We start from the raw sequence: 21,968 nt of genomic DNA on the forward strand, positions 1-21,968 counted from the left end.
TTTGCATTTCGATGCTGTGTTTGTTTGACCGCATTACCACGTCTCAGGTTCTCTGAAACTTGGGTTGTACGTTTGTTTCTATTGATCACTGCAATGTTTCCTCCGGATCTAAGACCGAGATGGCCGATTGTATGGATGCGTGCAAAACGGGCTTCCTGCCAAGTTTACAATGCGCATCAAGGTCTCCCAGTACATGTGCAGTGTATTCCAATTAGCATATGTATTGACATTTGCATGTAACAGTCTTTTTTTTTCCCCCGAGCCAATTGGTACACGAAAAGGGAACGTTAATTTGTCCCCACTCCCTTAAAAAGCATATTAACTGCATGCCAGCAGACCTAGACCTGAAAATATTTACACACATGATTCCAACTGCCAGATGATCTTGCTTTGCTCGATATCCGAACACTGTTCATAAATTACAATGCACATTCCTTCCACCGGTTTTTTGGAACATCCAAGATTTGAAGCCCGTCAATCGCGCCCGTCAGAAACTGAATTTCAGCAGATACGACGCACTGACCTGGGGTGGAGCATGACGGGAGGATTTTCGAGTTAATTGAGAAGTTCCTAAGTTGGGGTGGAAACCGAAGTTTCCTTGAGGAGGTCACACCATACGTACGTTATTACCGCCGCTCCTTCGGCTTCATGGGCGCACAAAATAATGTACATAAAGTTGACCTTGGAACGAACTCCATTCCATGTACAGCATTGACGTTGGTCTTCGCTTATACCAGGAACTCTGCGGGGGTCTGGTTTTGGGTTTGCCAGTCATCCGTTCGTGTAATGTGAGGTCGCTAACTGTGCACGTGCAAGTATTTCGTCATGTGCATCTCGCAGGAAACATGCGACAGGGATGCGGATGGGAACTTTAAATAGTCGCGAGTGTGATCCAATATGTTTTGAATTTTCGTTTTCGATTAAAATGACTTAATACATAGTATGTATGTTATTTAGGAAAATGTAGTACGGACGATGGATAAACACCGTGAGTTTGTTGCAATGAACTTTACAAAACAGTGCTTTATGACGTAATGTATCTAACCTTTCAACGCTCTAACCTTGCACACCCATTTGCACCACTGTAAACAAACCATATGGGTGCGCTGAACCTTTTCAAGCTCCATTGAAAATAGTGTAAACCAAGTTTGGAGCCCCGTGGCAGGCAACTGAAGTCCCTAAGGCCTCTCAAAAAAAAAAACCAAGTGTTGTTTGGTCCTTCAGATTTCATTTGATTTTCAAGTTTCAGTGGGTTAACCAATGAATTTTTTAATTATCTGCCCAAAACAAACTCACCCCCCAAAAGTGAATGTTGCCAAGCCCTCCCAGCGGCCATTTTTCAAATGACATCCCTCACCTTCCTGGGGCTCTTCTGACTAATTTCAATCCCATTTTTGTCTGCTTTGCCAGACGGGTGCCCCTGAATCTACAGAGATCATCCTGGGCCATACTGACACAATTCCACCATTTCTTGGCCCAAACAGACCCCTCTTTTCGAAACAATCTCTGGGGGGGGTACTTTTTGTGCGCCTCGGCCTGGCGGAGAATTTTCCTTGACTTGAGACAACTGCATCCATACACCCCTCCCGATAACAACTGAGCATTGTGCACTAGTGGTCAGTTTCCAAGAACTGTGGCCATGAAAGCTGTGCGTGAACGTGCTTCGGTCACCCCTGAGAAGGTCGTTGCCTACAATGTACATGTATTTACCTTTCTGTTTACAAATGACGCACGTTTTGGCCGCGATCACAAAGAGGCTAGGCATTGGACCGTAAAAAGTGACCGTGTATTCGGTGGGCGTGGTTTTATTGTGATGGGGGAGAGGTCTCGTATTTTCCACGAGACTTAAGTTAAAAGAGTCAGCTAATTTGCATTGATTTTAATCGGAATTTAATTACATGTATAATGTTGTAGCCGCTTAACACACCCTTCTCTTCCTTGAATACAGGATTTGGTGAAACTCGTACTTCTGGTCTGGTCATAGAGCTACGTGAGGTCCATGGTATGAAAGTGTACTAGCTTGGAGCTATGAAAAGGTCATCGCCTTTCAGTTGAAAGGTAAGAATTAACTGGAATAGGCAAACTTTAAAATCGTTTGGAAAAAATTGGCAAAAAGTTCTTGGTATAAATATTGCAAAGTGCAATACGCGCGGAGCGCCGTCACTGGAAGATATGCATTATTTCACGCGCACATACACACGGAAGCATTGGAAAAACTGACATGCAATCCTGTACATCATTGATGCCTTGGGGTCTTCCCTGATCAACAGAACTGAGTATACTAGTCCGTAAAAAAATGCATTGTCGCGTGCACAATTCTGAAACTAATACTAGCGAATATATTTTTAGAAGGAAGGCCCGTCTCCGTTTGACATTTCCGCTTGCATTTCGGGGTTGCCGCGTGATCGCCTTGCGCTTGACTGTGATTGAAGCGCACCACTCGGAGATTGAAACGACTCGATGAAACTTCGTTAACTTACAGCATTATGACATTTGATATAATTTCTCCATTTTACAAAAATCAATCGATGCATTAAGCTTATTGTCCCATCCAGGAACAACTGACAATTGATCTTTTCCGCTGCGTGTATCTTGACATGCCTTCACCATTACAGAATCATGACGTCCTGTACATACAAACAAAAAACATTAAAGAAACAAATAGAAGGCAAAGAAACAAAACAAACCAAACAACAGGAATCTATAATCTGAAGATTGAGGGGAGGGGGGCTCGAAAGTTCAAACTCAACTTATGGGATTTTGCAGTTTCATGCTATGTATTATAGTTGGACGTAAATGAAGTACATAAATGAAGTTAATTCTCTTATTTACATGTATAATAATTATATTTCGAAACACCCCGACAGACAATCTTCCAGGATGCATGGCTCTTGTTACCAACCCCGAATCCGTAAAGTGTCTAAAGTTCAACTGGTAAAGGCTAAAAGTTTATCGACCGTGCATTCACTGTAAAAACTCGGGTGTTAAAATCAAAACCTTTGGGTGTTATCAGATGACCACACCATAGGGTGTTACTTTAACACTGATGATGTTACTTTGCACACCTATAAGTGTTACAGCGCACTAGAAGGTGTTACAAGTAACACCAAATAACACAAAAATTGTAACACCAGTGAAAAGTGTTGGTATAATCTTCTGATAACACCGCGGGTGTTAAATTTAACATCCCAGTTTTTGCAGCGTTGTCTTCACTCTGCAAAAGCTGCTAACACTTGTTGATGTTATCAGATGACCACACCACACCTAATAGTGCTACAATGCACCGGAGGGTGTTACACGTAACACCAAATACCACAAAAAATTTTAACACCAGTGATTGGATTAGTCCTCTGATAACACTGGGTGGGTTTAAATTTAACACCCCAAGTTTTTGCAGTGCATGGTTTGAGTTGGTCCAGAACGTCATAAATTCGAGGGCGATGTGCTTGGAGTGGTTGTTTTGAATGCATACGACAAACACAACAATCGACAGTGCATAAAGCATTGCACATTTGCAGACCAGGCTTTTGCCTGTGATATACAGAAGGTGTTAACATCATCACTGACAAAAGAGAAGAACACCGGACACATTCCGTTTAGACTTTCCTGTTGTTTCTTCCGTCGGTGGGATGTCACAAAACCACTGACAAAACTGAACGTTGGTGGAATGGGAAGTTGTCAGTTGGCGTAATGTAAAACCATTTGACGAGGCCACAGCATGTTATCACAAATCGTGAAATCGTTGTCCAAACAAACCCATTTATAGGTCTTTTTTTTCAATGGCCGGCTGCAATTGAATCGAATTCTCGTGTCACTGCTTTCCCTTCATGAACCTGTAACCCGACTTGTAATTTGACTCGTGATTCATTGTGACCTACAAGTAACCTTTGATCAAGGCGCCTGCTGCGAAAAGGATAGGCGCTCGAGAGCGAGGCGCTGGAGGAGACTATTTTAAGCTCCAAACCAACGCACGAAGATAGGCTACACGACGAACCGCACGCATGCCTCAGGGGCGCGCCGAGTCCACGACACACATGCATGGTGAACCTTCAAGACGTTTCACCGTTCACGTGTATTTAGGCGCAGAGAAAAAAAACACGGTTTAGGGGAGGCGTCTTCTTTCGTCCATTTGTTTTTCGCTCCACTGAAGTGCTCGGTGTCCAGAAAAGGGGAAAAAAACTTGACCTTCAGCAAAGTGTAACTTTTTTGGTGGATGGAAGTTTCTTAATTTCATTACGGGTGGACCGATAGGGACCACTGTGACCCTTTACGGCCCAGTGTGACAATTCTATAGCTTTGTATGCCTAGCCTCTGTTGCCAGTCGTTCGAGTATACTGTAGGGATTACGACCAAGGACCGATATGACCACAACTTCCCGTTGAACTGTTATTTTATCAAGCGTACAGTGCTTGTGCACAGCTGCCTATGATGATGCGCGTGCAGGCGTGGAGACGCCCTTAACAGATCGAGACTCCCCGCTTCTGCTTCTCCGAAAAGTTCCACTTTCGAGTCCATTTAATACAGCGTGATAAAGGCCTCCACCCCGACCGAGGGTTAATAAGGATTTGAAGACTTAACCTTTGTTCCTGCTATGAATGCTCTGTTTCTTCATCTGATCGTGAACTTTCACCTTTACACATGCGCACATTATGTGAACCATTCGAGCTGACAGATCTATTGCAGAAAACTGTTGTCTATAGCTGGAGGCAGGAAAGTCGGAAATCTTATATCCAAACACTTTCCTTCCAAGTGTATGCATGAAGGAAGGAAGGAAATGTAAATTTGTGTTGGCATGTACATTACATTCAATGACACATAACTTCTGTAACAGATTTTTTTGTGGGCGACATAATGTTTGTGTGTACGGACGTGTTTGAATGTTTGTTTGAATGAGGAAAATTCCATTTCATATCTCAACTCAATGGGACAAAATCCCGCCTTTAAAGTACAGTTTTGGGGGAACTTTGCCGAGTGCAGCCATGGAGGTAAGCTTTACAGGATCTTTGGAAAGAGCCACACATCCCGGCGGACCTTACAGAGATCAATGAGTTACTTTAACATTGATCCCATTATTTGAAACGAAGATAAGGGTTTGTTTGCACCAACCTGATCCCTCCCCACCCTTCTGACGTTATCTTGTATCTGCTTGCCCTTCAGAAGGTACTTAGTTACCGAAAGCTCGTCAATCACATATTTCAGAGCACTGATCGGATATTATATTCTTGTCGTTATCTTGTAGCGTGCCTGTTATGAAGGTGCAACCGCGCGTGCCCCCATCAAGCCCGGAGCCCCCAAACACCTTCATCATGGAGCGACACTGCCACACATGTTTGACGAGCAAAGCAAACCAAGTTCAATCAAATAAACAGAAAACAAAAAGCAAGACCCCAACTCCTCTAATAACAAAAAACAAAACAAGGTGCTCAAAAAATGTAGCCATTGAGCACTGACGTGAAGGAAGTGTGCGATAGCACGGATGTGTTAACACATTTCCTGGACAACTGAGGGCGCTGTCGCTGTGAAGAATTGTTGTTCATATTAGCCAATCAAAAATTGCGTGTCGCAATTTGTAACAGTGTTGAGCTCCACAGTTTATTTTTTATACAAATTCTGAGCAATAAGCCGTTCCTATTTTCCTGAAAGTATCCATAAGGATCAAAATGGGAGCCGTCTTTACCTATAATTATTTCTAGCTTTCACTCATAACGAACTCTTTCTGTGTGTGTTGGAGCAGCTGCATTCACGTTGTTGTGGGTATAACTAAGAACTTATTTTAAAGTGTGGCTGCACTTTTGTAGATAAATGTCGCCAGACCAATTTTTCTCTTCGGGAGATTTATTGTTGTTCATGTGCGAAGCAATAAGCAAGCATCAGTCCTATTCTCAGAAATGTTTCCAGTAAGTAAATTCTGGGTTCATATTTTGAACAGTACATCTTATGTACTGAAATGTGACTTCACAGCGACAGCGCCCTCAGTTGTCCAGGAAAGAGTGGATAATTTTAAGTGTTAAAATGTGCACTCTTCTATTCAGATATGAATGTGAAAGAATTTTCAAACATAGAAGAGGAATACAAACCAAGTTGACAAAATTGTAGCCAAGAAAAATTCCATTACATGTGCGCCTTCAACAAAGGTCACTGTTGTTTCATGTTTGGTGGAAAGCGCTGTACATGTATGTGATAGAAGCTGTACATGTACTGTATGCACGCTATTTTGCACAGTTGGACCCTGGACCCAAACGAATAACAAGACCAACCGGCTTGTTAAAATGATTATTGTTGACGCAGAAGTTTATCGATGTAGGGTACGGCGTACTGCGATAAACCCACCCAAGTCTAGTGATGCTGACTGACAAATTTCTGGAAGCTTCCACGGTCGCTTTTGTCAACGTGTAGTATGTGAGTCACCCTGTACTGGTTAAAATGGAGTTAGTTTGTGTCGGAGTTTTTCCATCGTGTATGCAGATGATTTGCCCTCGAGACTTTTTAAATGATTATTGCTGCACACAATAAAAAAAGTTGTAAAAATATTTCACCCGAGCGAATCGATTTAGGCGGGCCCCAACCGCTAGTTAGAATGTCGACCGCTCCAGCCAGTAGGCTAAACTCGTACCGTACCAGACTGGAGAACAATCGGGAAGAGTTCCGTTGGAATTACACGCAGGAATAATGAAATGATGTCACAACTGCATGGTAATATGTACACGAGAAGTGGCGGTAACCAGTCCATAACTGACGAGACTTAGGCCTACGTATAGGCCTGTGGCGAACATTCCAGAAACCGGAGCTACCATGACACTCGTCGGGTGAGAAAGACACGTACGTGCTGACCCCTCAAAACCAACTCACAGAAAACCGAGCGCCGAACCAAAAACCAAACTCGGGAGCTAAATTTAAAAGAGAAACATTATATGAATCGCTGCACAGAAAGCCTGTTTTCTTTCAGCAAAACAGTTTCAGTTTATTTTCAGTTCTCGAAAGTTACATTTTAGAAAGTATCAGCAGTCGATGTTTTAGGATTTTAAAAAGATTTTTACTGAATAGACAATATTTTTCCTCAAAAAATTGCCACTCTTTACAAAAATGTGTTTCTTTTCTTTTACTGCCCATGTACCCACTGACTATCTTACATAGATGTTTTTGATAGGTGTTACAAAATGTACAAAACATTTTCAGACACTTTATAAAGCAATTATTTACAAGATTGGGGAAACTGAATTGACAGAAAACACAGTAGCTTTTAAAGACTATGCTGTCTCTCTCACACGAATAATGGCTATAATCTATTTTAACGATTCAGGGAATCGATATCTTTAGAGCGTCTCATCGTATAGCTCTTGACCTCTTGATGACGCTGTGTCAACCATCGTCTGGTGGCTGTGAAAGTGGAAAGGGTGTTTGAAATGCGAAAAGGAAAGTCAGAGGTCGATTTCCTGCAAAGGGAAACACTGTGGTTGGGCAAGAACTGCGAACCTTGTTATCAAGCTTTCTAAAGGCTTCTTAAATGAGATCCGAGAAATAATGATTTCATTACACATGTAAATGGAATGAAACGCGTCTTGAATGAAATCGAATATCAACACCTGTAGGCTGGAGTCATTTCAGGGAATATACCACGAGAGGGCGCAATACAATCCATCCAGTTTGGAAAAAAAGTTTCGGCTTTTTGTTTTGTAAAAATGGGTGATAAAAAACTTGTCATTCTTTCCCTCTGTTGTTAAAACATTCAATTAAATAACACGTTACATTAAAAATTATTTCCATTTACTGTAGACACTTTACACGAAGTTGTTCCAACTCTGAGCTGATTGGAATGAAATCTGACTATCGAGTGGTTCAGTTAGTATTCACTAATATCGCTACGTCTCACGCGTCTCAAACATTCCAAATTTTGAGGACACACAAAAATATCTGATTCAGTAGATGAATGGTCGGTGGGCACAAAGTCTTCAAAAAGAAAATATGTCCAGCCTAAAACAGCTTTATGGTATGATTGCTTTGATAGTATAGTTGACTTTTTGGCCACACTTGGCCCATGGGCACACACGCGATGCCTCCAGGCGCTGATTAGAACACATCTCGCACATCACCATGTGCCTGCACGGCATGAACACCACGTTGGCAGGTGAGCCGGAGCAGAACTTACAGGAAGTCTTGTGCCTCAGTTGATGGTACTCGATGCAAATCTGTGCGTCTGTATCCATGTATGGAAATAGTACAATCGGTCTTAAATGTAGAGAGACCAAAGACCCGCCACTCATTGGATAACACTGCGACATCTGGGGTATATCTTTGTCTTAGCCAAGTTGCTTTTTTTTTTTTTATTTCTTTTATTTATTTATTTTTTCATTTAAACATTGAGAAACTTTATAGAAATAAACGTGCCCAGTCTTTGGAAGTAGAACCCCCGGTAGAGTTAGCAGAAATAAATCATCCCCAGCGCCTATTGGCAGATTAATCAACATACTACCCGCATTGAGACTGATTTTAATGGTTAATCATTAAAATTTGGCAAACTCGTTGCTTCCCAGAAACAAGAGTATTAAGGTCGCCTCTTGAATGAGGAGATATTTGTGTGCTTTCGAATTCTTAAGTACCAACAATGCATGAATGAATGAATGCAAGACTCTGTAGTGCCACTGATAAATGTAACGAAAAAAAACGAAAACTGTGTTTCTACAGAGGGTTTAAGAGCTGTGGATGGTGATGCGAAAATGACGTTGAGTATGAAACTTACAGGATTGTGCACGTGCTTCACTTGTCTCCGTTGGCGTTGGTCGGGGAGCTAAGGAGGTTTAATCAATAAAAAAAATTAACTGTTTGTCAGACCGAAAGAACACTCCACCAGCACACTTAAAGAACAAGTTCACTGCGTTCATCGTGCATTGAAAACGACACAGGGAGGAATTAGTAAAAAAAAGAAAGAAACCTGATCGGCTCGTATGTTTCATGCCGTATCGCTATCGTCTGCGGTAAACATGAACAGCGCCCTCTTTGAGTAAAACATCAGCGCGATGGATTTACTCACCCAGTCTTGTGCAGGGCAAGCGCGATTGTTTTCAATTCGACGTTCACGTAAAACCTCGCGCCTCTGCGCGGGCCTTCCCCGCCAAGAGACCGACCCAGGTTCACCCCTTGACCCAGTTTTGAGACCCAGTATCGTTTTTCACCGCCAGTATAGCGCTTGAGGGGAGTGAATGGACGCGCTGTTTAAGCTGAGTTTGAGTGGCGTTAGTTTTGGTCAAACATCATAGGCCTAATTAATCTCAAAATCGCGTCGGATTCATATTCGGCTCTAGTTTCAACTTACTGGTGTGGCCTTATTCAGTGTTCACCTGTACAACTGCACTCTTGAATATCTTGTCATTCATGAATTGATGAAAGTTAACGTTTATTCACGCGGTTCAGAACATGGCCAAGTCTATTCAAACACCAACTTACTCGACTGGGCATGCGCTCCGTCGGGTTTTTCATCTGTTTCCGTTGGTTTGGGAGCTGATGGCGAAAAAAAAATTAGTCAATTTAATTTGATCAAGTCTACAATGTCAGACTGAAAGAAACATGCCACCAAACACATCAGTTGTGTACATTTGTTCATCGTGCATAAATGAAAGCCGGTCATTTAATTCGCAATCGTGAACTGAGATAGGAAAGCGGACACATTTCCATACGACGATGTGGGAGAAATAAAGAGCGCCCTCTGCTGACACAATGTAATCTGTGTTCATTTTCCAGGAACGTTCAAGTGATCGTAGCCACATTTTGTGAAATGCTAGTCAATTTCGCCAGGAAGTCGGGATGTCGATTGTACATACATTGGCGGGGAAAAAATTGTCCAGTGGTTGACAAAAAAGATGTCGCTCGACCTTGCCCAAATGTTATTCTTGCCACTACACGTTTCGCGCGTACTCCCCAAACACAGGACATTCTAGGATAGTTCATTTGGGCCAACGCAAAACTTCACGTTGGAGTGTTGCTTTGCAAACGTATTTTGAATCATGAATTGGCCTGAGTTTTTGCCATGTTTCAACCAAAATTTGTCAGTTCTGATGAAGACTTCTTGAAAGTGCCCAGACAGGCCCTGAAACTGAATCCTTTTTATTCATGGTCAGCCAAAATCTGTGTACGTGGGGATCTCCCACAGGCACTTTTTTAATTCGCATATTTGCAAATATGGGTTTGCTGCATATAGTTATTTTCTAAGGTAACCTAATTGCGTGGCATAGCGGTAAAATTTGTAATGTTAATTCGGAGCTTTCTTGTTCAGGACACTTTGTGGTCGCAATGTGACGTTTGTTTCGACACTTACACGGAGGTGTGGTACGTCCGTTTTCGTCAATTTCCATTGGTGTGGTATCTGGTGGAAAATGGGAGGAAATCTAACTCAATCAAATTCTAACTCAAGTAAATTGGGGAAAATAACTATTAACCTTTACCTTTCCATGCTCGGTTCGGTTTCCAGTTTTACTGGGAACGAGAATTTTAAAACTGTCTTGACCAATAGCATGGGGGGTAAGAAGAAATGGTCAGTTTTGACAAGAATGATGTCCGGATGTCACACGCTACAGGCCACTTGCACTCTTCATCAAGTTGTGTCCGGTCCTTTTTCGGAAACTATCTGGTTAGGGTTTGTTATTTTAGTAAGGACTTGATGGTCGAGGCCTGAAATGGCACTGATAAGGCGGATAATATTGATGACATTGATCACAGTGATAGTGATGATTCGTGTGCGATGATTACCCAGCTTCGCTGACTGCTCTACGGTCTGCCATAATTCCATCAGGTTAGGATCTACAACAACTCATGTTTGCACTCATAAGCAAACTACTGAGGAATTGATACAATCTAAAGCGGTGTTTCCATTGGACTTTTTTCTTCCTCAGACACATGGAAACTTACAGCGACACTTCAAAACTAATCACCTTCTGACCTGACGGAGCGGGTCATGACGTGACTAAGACGATAAACGGTGAAAACGACGATACGCAACGGGTCACACCAATATAGGCGCCTACTCCATCGAAGTTGAGGAGTAGTCTTTATTTGTCACATGCTCTGCTTTAAGTACTGAGGGGCAATTTGTATGGCGGTGATGATAACATTGATACTTACGTGATGATTGGTCGGCTTCATCCTTTGCCCCGCGGCCTGCCATAATTCTATCAGGTTCTGTTAACACACAAAATCCCAATATATCTATAGTGAATCTAACATTTGCCGGATCAAGTCCAAGTCAGGTGGGTCGGGTTTTTGTTGGTTTCCATACAAATGCTTGTGAGCACATGTACTATTTCAACGTTGGCAGCTCATTTTACTACAAACGGGATAGGGTTTTGTTTAAAAGTGGTCCCTGTTCCAGTGAATTTTGTTTTGAGGAAATAAAATTAGCGGCTAAATGTCCATAAGGGGTGTGTTTAACATGCATATGCATGCATTGAAGCCTACGTGTGATTCATTGTTATGAGTTGCACAATGGCTGGCGGGCGGGCGGGCGGGCATCAGGGACTTTGGCTGCCCGCAGTGGGGCTCCAAACTTTTGGGATTTTACACTGTTTTCAATTGAGCTTGCATTACTGTAGTGCATCCATGGCATACATGTCACGAAGGGCAGCTTTACCACAGTGGGGATTCCCGTGTGCGTCAGATTGCGTGCATTGTAGCCTTTTGTCAAGGCCTTCGCAGTTGTGTTTGTGTAACTGCAACGCGGCTGAACCGGAGACCACATGAACGAGTGACGCAGCCACGATGCCTTTTCCAACTTGCCAACTTCCATAGCTGAGCTAAATAAGAGACCCTGAGAAATGCAAGGACCGAGAACGAGTAAAACTAGGGGGCGCTAGAATTCCAAGATTTGCGGGTGCTCAACAGTAGTACTAATTTAGGAACTCCGTATTTCAAGCACTGTTTTGCTTTGACCATTCGGTCAGCGAAGAACTGCTAGTGTTACTTGCTAGTGTGACTCCAACGTGAGAACCACCCCGCCGCTAACGAGCATCATAATAGTTGTCATGTCACCGCTTATATACCTCAATAAACACTGCGTAAGCTTTGGAGTTGATGCCGGTTATTTTCGAGACTCGTCTGCTTCAACTATTTACTTGAAATTATGAATAATGCATATCAGAAAGCTTATGAATAATTCACCACAAACACCTCAAAATCAAGTTGGAAAAGGCCTCTTTCTGCGCCACTCGCCTGGTCTCCTCTCCACTTCGCTTAGCAGTTACACACACACAGCCACGAAGGCCTTGACAAAAGTTACTGGGCCACTCTATCCTGTATATATTTTTATATGAGATGTTTTACTGTTGAAAATACCCCAATACAAATGTGTCCTGAAGTTTTTGAATTTTTTATTCCAATTAAAACACCATCTAGACAAAGAAAAGAATTGACGAACTAGACCCCACTCATTCCTTGGAAAGAAATTACAAGTTCAGAAAAAAACTGGTCATTAACTTTTTTGAGTAGTATATATAAAAGAAACTAGTGACTTCGTTCATGGACGGATATTTGAGAAAGATGCAAGAAGCCACTTTCAAGGTGTTGATGAACACCTGTCCATTGGTTTTTGTCGTAACTTCACAAGATTGGCTGATTATGGTGTATAATATTCACCGCAACTTCCGTTCCATTCACTTGTTTCATGTTTGAGTCAACTGCTTTGTGAAAAATCGAGAGAAACAGCGCGGCATTTTCAACGATTAAATCTAAGATCTTGTAATTTATTTAAATCTATGGATTACAAGGCGTTTTTAAAAATTACCAACTTAGGAAATTCAGAAATTACACAACTTTATCTACGAAACAAGGGTATTCCGTTACCTCTCTCTCTCTCTGGATGATTGCAAAGGCATACGCTCTGCGTACTTGCCCTTGCTCTTGAAAAAGTCTGGAAGTCAACTGGATTGGGGCACTGTAAATAGAATAATGATGAATAAAGAAAGAAAATCATTAACCTGATTTTTTTTTCAATTCTGGAAATTAGTATCCTTAAAGACAATGAACGAAAACCTGGAGGAAAAAGAAAAATATTCGTGTACATTACCTTCAAGCAACCGTCCGATCTTCCTTGACAAACTGTGTGCGGCTTGCACTTTGAGCCGATTCGATATACATGTACATGTACATGTACAGTACATGTACAGTACATGTTTTCTGCTGTCCTTTATTTCAGGAGTTTGTGGTGCAGGTGTCCTGGTCCTTTGTGTGGCATTTGTACATGCCATGTGCCGACTAAAAATATAACGCCCACACAGAATTTCGAACTGTTCCATGTTGGCTGTGGGGGTGTCATTTCATTTGCAAAGATTTGTGTAAAAAGTTTGTGCAAAATAATTTTGTGCATGGAGTTGGGGCAGGCTGCCAGAGGGCACACAGCCATTGAACCTAGTAACGAGTGAAGTGTATTTATTTGAGTCATTTCTGTTTATATTTTCTTTGTTTAATATTGCATATTCAGTTAACAGCTGAAGATTTCCTTGCTCACGATCTGATCTACAGAGTGCGTTATGCATGCAAAACAAAACCGGCCCACCGAGCTGGAAAGTGCATTGACCCCGCCTTCTCGGGCTTGCGAACGAGTGATAATGCTACACACGAACACAAGGAAACATACGGGAATGCTGTTTCGCGGTTCGTCGTGCACTGTGCGCCGAGTCACAGTCAAGCCCGACAGGGAACTGTCGCGAAAGAAATGCAGGACTTTTACAAGTCCATTTTTTGGCAGTAGCTTTTGAGCCACATAAAATGAAATTTTAAAACTGTTGTTGGTAACACACAAATATATGCCAGTGTGAAAAGTACTTTGTGCAAAAAAATTAAACTCCAATTCGCAAAGCAATAAAGAAAATAACTGAATACATGTATTGATTTCGTTTCAAATTTTCAGACGCGTAATAGTAAATAAACATTCAAAACGTTTCAAGACGTAGACTTCCTAGAATGAGGGCGCTTCCTCTTGCATTTGTCAATGCAATCTCCAAGCTTATAATACAGGGCTCATTCTTCTCAGGAAAACCCTTCTCCTAGCTCCAAGTCCCATACAAGGAGGCAAAAAAGTGAACTCTTTTATAGACACACAATGAGACAATGACCATAATCAGATCACGAGCCTCATCTAGACTGAATCATATTTAGTGGTCGTCTACACCAAAAAGTGTAAAATAACGTAATTTATCCCGCAATGATTGTCAGACATTGTTGATGTAGCTTCAGATTACAGATATAAGGATGTTTTCTTTCCAGAAATGGAAATTTCATTTTTGTCTCATAACGCAATGAAGGGATAATTTCTGGCACGTAGCACGACAACTTTGTTGGAAGTTTATGCAGTACATTGTATACAATGTACTGCATAAACTTCCAACAAATGCACGTGCAAGAAAAGGATAAACAAAGTCGTCCATTTAGAAAAAACTAGGCCTACCCTCTTCATTTTTTGGGGGGGGTTATTATTATCAAAATAAAAATGATTAGTATAAAAAATTGCCGTGCTTGTTCACGAAATATTTAACTTACCTGGAAATGCAACAGTGTATCTAGTTCCTCCTCGGCAACAGTGTAAAATGCCTGGTGATTGCCGCTTCGATGATAACGCCGAGCTACCGTACCGAGGGGCCTACGTGGCCAATCTGATTGATGATTTTCGACAAAGGTGTTTTCCAAAACCCGATCATCGGCTCCGTCGCAGGCTTCAACTTTTTTTTTTTTTTGGAAGTTGTAAGCGTAGTAGTAAGTCTGATAGTGCCACAAAACATCAAGTTAGATGCAAAAAGTCAAACATTACAGTACTTCAATTTAATTTAAAAGTCTCAGGCCCACTATCTACTTCGTAGACGTAGCTGAGACAGGGACGAATTGAGTATTGGAAAACGGTCATGTCAAATGTATGATGCACCGCTCACTTGGCATGTTTTGAGTGAGAGCGAGAAAGGGATCGGAGTCCGTATGGATCAAAACATTCTTCCTTTTCCCCCGTTAATTAGGCGTGACGAACGCGTTCTCAACAGTGGCAGCAGCAAAGGTATGCAATGTTCAAAGACAGTGACAGAATGAATGGTGGTTGCTATCAATTCTTGTTGTAATCTGCCAAACTTCTCTTCCAGTTTACAAGCCAGTAATTGCTGTAGACGTATGATGTATCTTTTCTACACAGACTCGGTCACATAGGCCTACATGTATTTCATTATTTTATAAGGTGTAAAAATATTTCACTGATCACTTTTAAGATTTCGACTGAATTTTTTCCCCAGTATCTTTTTCTCTAATGTTTTGGTACAATCATGATGTTTAAAAGGAAATGAATTATTTGAGTTCCTCGCCATTCACTGACTTTGCAACATGCGTTTGGGTTACCACGTTTTTGTTTTCGATGTCGAGCTCAGCCTTTTAGGAAAAAAAGTTGAAGGTAAATTATTTCTTTGAATTTTTTACATTAGTTTACTGCAGAGTTGTACAAAACCTCTGCTGCCTCTTCCATGTCGCAGCATTAGCAACCAAAAATCTCTTTCTCTGAACACCATCTTTGAAGGAGTAAACATAAAGAAACATCCATCTGCAAGGAAGAGATATCAACAAACAGGAGTAAAATGAAGACGCTCTTTTATTGTTCGATTCTCTTTATTTCATTTCTTCTCAATGAGTTTAATTATATCAAAATGATGTCAATGTATTACAGTTCCTATGCAGTGCTATACATGTACACGTACTTTCAAACATTATATGATATGAGTAGACCTTGAAGTAGAATGTTACGGTTTATATTTCGTCAAATCCCGACAAGCCTTAAGAGATATTTTTGATTTTCACTTGAATAATGTTTTAATATAACAAAATGCAATACAACAAAGTTGAAACCTAGTTGAACAAAACAAAACCCGCCAATTACGTTCTTTTGTTAGAAAAATTCAATGACGAAACGGAAACGTGCTGGCAAACTCAAAACTTCAAAGCAGCGTACATTATTGCTTTTCTACTTAGCGAGAGATGCAGCTTTTCTGCATTTTGCGTTGACGCTGTCCATAATTTGGTTTTTTTACAGTTTCATTGTCGAGCTGCCCAGGAAAGTCAAGATGGGCCTGTGCTTAAATTGCACGAAACGCATGCCTTTTCCTCAGCCCCTCTTCCTTCACCCTAGCTTTTCCATTGAAGACGTCGCCACCGTGGAAATTTGACTTCGCAAGTTCTTCATGCGAGAAAAGCTTCCCCGTCAACTTCACCACGAACTCCTTGACACCGGTAGACCGCCAGAACACTCCATCAAACATGTCTTTCTCCACTACCAAATTAACGTCTTGGGAGCCGATCAAGCACTGCCCTCCGTCCATCGGCACGTATACCGGCTCATTTCCTTTGCTTCTGCTGGCTTCCTCCGTCGACTGTACGCGCAGTTCCCGAACTTCTGAGCGAAGACTTGCCACTTCATGAGTTAGTTCACCCACTTTCCGCAGCAAGGTCGCATTTTGTTGAACTAAGAGATTCAACATGTTCGACGTCATCGACTGGGTGGAAGACAGGTCAGTGAATGGAATAGGTGGGAGTGAAGTACTTGCTGGCTGGGCTGGTGGCTGGCTGGGAGCGGGAAACAGGCCGGCGGGGATGGGCTCCGTGAAGGCAACGTGCGGGGATGAGGTCGATATTGGCTGGACTGGTGGTTGGCTGGGAGCGGCAGACAGGTGGGCAGGGAACCCCATGGCGTCCAGAGGAGGCTGTGAGCTAGTCAACTTCTCAGTCAGCACAGCAAGTGGCAAATTGTCTTCATCAGCACTATCAACAATTCGCTCTGAGGAAATAACCAGAATTTTACACTTTAAAACATACTCCCGCAGACAAAATATTGGATATTGCGATAGGCCTACACATCCACACACAAGTCAATCTTCCAAGCAAGTCTGAAAACAACCTTTTTCATGCTCTCAGTCGGAATGTAGTAATTGTAAATGGCCAAAATTGTACTAAGCTTGAGCACTGTAGTTATTTCTTAAACGTACCATTTTTACGCTTTTTATAATTGACAAAACGCCTGCATTGAGACCGTAAACTTACGAAATTTTCAGTACATGTACTCACTCTTGTCATCAACGCTCACAATTTTGGCTTTGTAGTGACCAGACTTGTACGACACTTGAACGCCCATACCGACTCACGAGTTTTCACTCGACTCCTTGGGACAGTTTCCTCTATCCCAAACCCTGCGGGCCACTGTGTGTGCAACCACTTGATTAACTTTATTACTAGAAGTGGCTCGGCTATATCACAGCAAATGGTCCATGATCACAGCACACTCAAAAGTCTGTCGTTCTTCTGACTTATAGTCCGTTCAGTGTCAGTATGGTGTCCTGTCTACGTCTCCCTTGCGTTTTGACGTCGCGTGTAAGTCAAGTTGCGTCGCCTTTGAAAAGGCTGGGGAAGGCAGAAATGCGTGTCGTTAATATTACACCATAGTTCAGACATCAGTCTAATTTTGACAAAGATTTTGGTAAAACCACTTTGAAACCTTTAGGTAGTATTTTCAAGTTGTTAACGCTTTGTTGACGCTACTTAGTACGTTGCCTGTTGACGCTAAATAGCAAGACCGCTTAATATCAGTGTTAAACGTGGTAAGTGTTGGACATTTTATATGGTTGAGGGAAGGTTGTGCAGTTCGTCCTAAAAATCCGTTGCTTGCTTATTCGTTGCCCCCTCTACGCGTGGATGTATGTGGGGCGAAGTGGCTTTATCGTAATCACGCGCGCCAAGCCGATAGACTAGACCCAAGTCCATTTATTTAACTGCTCACTTTGACGTTAATAGGCCCTATTTAATAATACTCAGCCCTCATGCCGGTCATTGCCGATGCATGCATGTGAAGGTAAAATTCAGACTGACATATATTCATGTAGTCCTAAGCCTATCACATTACAGATTAGGCCAAGCACTGATCAATTTAGAAAGGAATTGTTTTTAAAGATTTGGTACATGTATGTTACTTTATGTTAGGCGATGGAGCTCGGGCCTAGGCCTACATGTACATGCAGGCCTACAGGTAGGCCCAACTTTATTTTTCCTTTAGGGTGCAGCCATGGATGAAAAACAATACAAGGGCCCAAAAAAAGACAAGACACAACAAAACAGGAACAAACAAATCACAATAAAACGAAACAGGACAGAACCGTTATAAGAGTAGTTTCTAGGGTTATGAATACAGCACCTGTTCAATGGATGTCATCTTCCTCAATGTATTCTGCCTGGTTGATGGTGTGATGCACATCTGCAAATTTCACAAAACAACTCTTCGATATTACTCCGGCAAGTTGCTGCCTCAGGAAGCAACTGCGCCTGCACTGCTATAGAGGCATCTAAATCTCTCAGATAGGCTCCAACCTTTTGTTGTGGAACTGATGTCAGTCCCTCTATTATCTCCAGCTGCAAATTTAGAATTAAGACCATAATTGGAATCGCGACATATTGCAATGTCATGATAGACAACACACGAAACGATCATGTGGGTACATGTAATCACTCATTACCTTGTACCATTCTTGGACATGGTTGCCCACAAAGGACTTTCCATGATATGCCTGTCTGTAGATCCATAAAGTTGACAATACTTTATCTAGTGAACTGGCCACAGGACCAGTGCCGTACATGTAGGTCAGGCCTACTGTTGCTGGGTCCATCTCCTGGTTTAGTCTATAAATTTGGGGTCCTAAGTGTGACATTTTTCCATCCCTGTTAGCTCTAACATGTGTACCATCTGAGATGTTTGACGAGGGCTAGATCACTGAAATTGATTTCAAACTTTTTATTTGTTTGACACAACTGATGGTCAGGCTTGTGACATGAATACTCGAATGCATCGAAGAGTTTCTTGTCTACACCAAGCGAGACGTGGAGACTGGGAACAACCAAGTGTAAAATGACAAAGTAAAGAGAAAATGAAATTGGTGTTTCTGAAACAGAGAACAGGTACAGTGTACATGTAACTCGACCAACTCTAGACTTTGGGCTTAATGTAGGGCCGGCACTGATACGTCAAAACTGTTTCTGAGTTACAAACAGTGACTAGATGAATAATCCGTTTTGTATTCCCAACTAATTACAACTTTAAACTTACATGGTCAATTTTAATGAGCATCATTGACTCATGAACCACACTGAAGGAACCTCTTTGGCTCTGTGTTTTTCCCCGTGATCTTCATGAAATGCCTTCAGGTCAGCAGGAATAGAAGCCTGTGTTCTAGTTTTGCATGGACCTCGTGCACAGTAGAACTTAGAAGATGCATCGAGCTGCTTAAGCATAAAGTTTACTTACATGTAAGTGAAACAAAATCTTGCTTGATAAATCAGGTAACTAGCCAAAACTCTGTGCATACTCTTTTGGAATGGTATAAATTTAGCTGTCTTTTGGTCAGCATGACAATCACATTGAGTTTGAGCTAGTAACCTTTGCTTATTAACATTAAGCTAGGTTTTTTCGCGCTTAAGCAGATTTTGTGCTTAAGCAGCTCTATGAAGTTGGCCTTTCAGATGTAGCAGTATCTCACTATGAAGATAAGAGGTACACCTGTAATTAAAATGAATTTACATGTAAACGTACCACTCACAAATATTTGCCAATTTTTGTAACATGAACCTACCATTGCATCCATTGATATCCACAGCTTTGCAAGGAACTCATAGTCCCCACAGCAGAATAACCTCACTGCTTGGTTCGTGGAAAAAGCGTATTACACACTTCATTCCATAAAGAGGTATTTGTCAGCATTTTGATACACTGTACATGTGATCAATTATCTTTGCCCGATTGAAGTGTGTGTGATTACCTCTCAAGACAAACGTGAAGCGTTCCTATTTCCATTTTAGAATTGCCAGTTGAGCAATCTGGTCCATTACTGGGGAAAGAGTACGCTGTAGGTTTTGACGGGAATCAATTGCACCCACCAAAGTCAGGTGGTCTGTAGTAGGTATGCGACATTAACAAACATGACGTACGTCTTCCCATAGCAACGTTTTTACCAAAACTAAAGCCAATTCTCTGTACAGTTCCCAGCACGTCAGTAGTCTGAGTACTTTGCTGAACATCGGCTTTATTTTTAGTAAATCCACACTGATTAAACACTTTGCTGTGGAAGGACGCCATGCTTGTTAATGTTTGATACCCACTTTACATGTAGGCCATGTGAAGTACACCTGTGAACTACATGTACTGTATGTCTGGGAATGGGAACCAGTCTTGTGTTTGTTTATTTTATTGTACTCAAATAGTAGTGACACCAGTTGACTCTAGCTACTTATAGATACCCGACTAAAGTCGACTTTTTGTACATGTACATGTACATGTATATACCAACACTGACAGGACTCGACCCAAGTAATAATGTTCAACTGACTGGAGCTACTTGAGTCACAGTGTTATCCGTTTACAGGTCTCGAGTTACAAAGTTTAGTGACTCATTACAACTTTGGATGAAGTTACATGTACATGTAACTCACAGACTCAATGAAGACGTTTGTTTGAGTCTCATTTGTATGCCAACAGTGTAAGAAGCAGGCTGAAGAGAGAAACTAGTCCAATGATGACCCAAGCGACGGCAACTCAGACGTGATGAGGAACAAGAGCAGTGGATGGAGAACCAACAGTGTAAGAAGCAGGTTGAAGAGAGAAACTAGTCCCAATGATGACCCAAGCGACGGCAACTCAGACGTGATGAGGAACAAGAGCAGTGGATGGAGAACCAACAGTGTAAGAAGCAGGTTGAAGAGAGAAACTAGTCCCAATGATGACCCAAGCGACGGCAACTCAGACGTGATGAGGAACAAGAACAGTGGATGGAGAACCAACAGTGTAAGAAGCAAGCTGAAGAGAGAAACTAGTCCCAATGATGACCCAAGCGACGGCAACTCAGACGTGATGAGGAACAAGAGCAGTGGATGGAGAACCAACAGTGTAAGAAGCAAGCTGAAGAGAGAAACTAGTCCCAATGATGACCCAAGCGACGGCAACTCAGACGTGATAAGGAACAAGAACAGTGGATGGAGAACCAACAGTGTAAGAAGCAGGCTGAAGAGAGAAACTAGTCCCAATGATGACCCAAGCGACGGCAACTCAGACGTGATAAGGAACAAGAACAGTGGATGGAGAACCAACAGTGTAAGAAGCAAGCTGAAGAGAGAAACTAGTCCCAATGATGACCCAAGTGACGGCAACTCAGACGTGATGAGGAACAAGAACAGTGGATGGAGAACCAACAGTGTAAGAAGCAAGCTGAAGAGAGAAACTAGTCCCAATGATGACCCAAGCGACGGCAACTCAGACGTGATAAGGAACAAGAACAGTGGATGGAGAACCAACAGTGTAAGAAGCAGGTTGAAGAGAGAAACTAGTCCCAATGATGACCCAAGTGAAGGCAACTCAGACGTGATGAGGAACAAGAACAGTGGATGGAGAACCAACAGTGTAAGAAGCAGGCTGAAGAGAGAAACTAGTCCCAATGATGACCCAAGCGACGGCAACTCAGACGTGATAAGGAACAAGAACAGTGGATGGAGAACCAACAGTGTAAGAAGCAGGCTGAAGAGAGAAACTAGTCCCAATGATGACCCAAGCGACGGCAACTCAGACGTGATAAGGAACAAGAACAGTGGATGGAGAACCAACAGTGTAAGAAGCAAGCTGAAGAGAGAAACTAGTCCCAATGATGACCCAAGCGACGGCAACTCAGACGTGATGAGGAACAAGAACAGTGGATGGAGAACCAACAGTGTAAGAAGCAGGTTGAAGAGAGAAACTAGTCCCAATGATGACCCAAGCGACGGCAACTCAGACGTGATGAGGAACAAGAACAGTGGATGGAGAACCAACAGTGTAAGAAGCAAGCTGAAGAGAGAAACTAGTCCCAATGATGACCCAAGCGACGGCAACTCAGACGTGATGAGGAACAAGAACAGTGGATGGAGAACCAACAGTGTAAGAAGCAGGTTGAAGA

At 42.1% G+C, this 21,968-nt stretch overlaps 2 protein-coding genes and 1 long non-coding RNA gene across 8 annotated transcripts; 1 reads left to right on the top strand and 2 right to left on the bottom strand.

The window, feature by feature from the left end:
- Positions 1 to 8,020: 8,020 nt before the first annotated feature.
- On the bottom strand, positions 8,021 to 13,416 carry LOC147797908 (uncharacterized). Of its 2 annotated transcripts, XM_087142868.1 has the most exons (7): positions 13,049 to 13,416; positions 12,826 to 12,916; positions 11,113 to 11,169; positions 10,310 to 10,357; positions 9,442 to 9,495; positions 8,738 to 8,785; positions 8,021 to 8,194 (listed from the first exon to the last, which is right to left on the bottom strand). In XM_087142868.1, exons 3-7 carry the CDS (start codon positions 11,131 to 11,133, stop codon positions 8,162 to 8,164), a joined length of 204 nt encoding a protein of 67 aa, XP_086998994.1. In that variant the 5' UTR covers positions 11,134 to 11,169; positions 12,826 to 12,916; positions 13,049 to 13,416; the 3' UTR covers positions 8,021 to 8,161. The 2 variants fall into 2 exon arrangements, with proteins under 2 accessions (XP_086998994.1, XP_086998993.1); XM_087142867.1 differs by lacking the exon at positions 8,021 to 8,194 and having other exon boundaries at positions 8,332 to 8,785.
- A 2,034-nt stretch (positions 13,417 to 15,450) lies between these two features.
- LOC147797909 (uncharacterized) lies at positions 15,451 to 17,204 on the bottom strand. Its single transcript, XM_087142572.1, has 2 exons — positions 17,071 to 17,204; positions 15,451 to 16,783 (listed from the first exon to the last, which is right to left on the bottom strand). The coding sequence occupies exons 1-2, from the start codon at positions 17,135 to 17,137 to the stop codon at positions 16,086 to 16,088; spliced, it is 765 nt and encodes a 254-aa protein (XP_086998698.1). The 5' UTR covers positions 17,138 to 17,204; the 3' UTR covers positions 15,451 to 16,085.
- A 187-nt stretch (positions 17,205 to 17,391) lies between these two features.
- On the top strand, positions 17,392 to 21,023 carry LOC110990859 (uncharacterized). Of its 5 annotated transcripts, none has more exons than XR_015426860.1 (4): positions 17,392 to 17,600; positions 18,813 to 18,948; positions 19,644 to 19,733; positions 20,725 to 21,023. It is a non-coding gene; the product is annotated as an uncharacterized LOC110990859 (long non-coding RNA). The 5 variants fall into 5 exon arrangements; XR_015426861.1 differs by having other exon boundaries at positions 20,827 to 21,023; XR_015426862.1 differs by having other exon boundaries at positions 20,929 to 21,023.
- The last annotated feature ends 945 nt before the right edge of the window (positions 21,024 to 21,968 follow it).

Source organism: Acanthaster planci, linkage group LG10, assembly GCF_054643075.1.
Source record: "Acanthaster planci isolate LZ-2023a linkage group LG10, COTS_SCS, whole genome shotgun sequence".
In the NCBI taxonomy this organism is placed as follows: domain Eukaryota; kingdom Metazoa; phylum Echinodermata; class Asteroidea; order Valvatida; family Acanthasteridae; genus Acanthaster; species Acanthaster planci.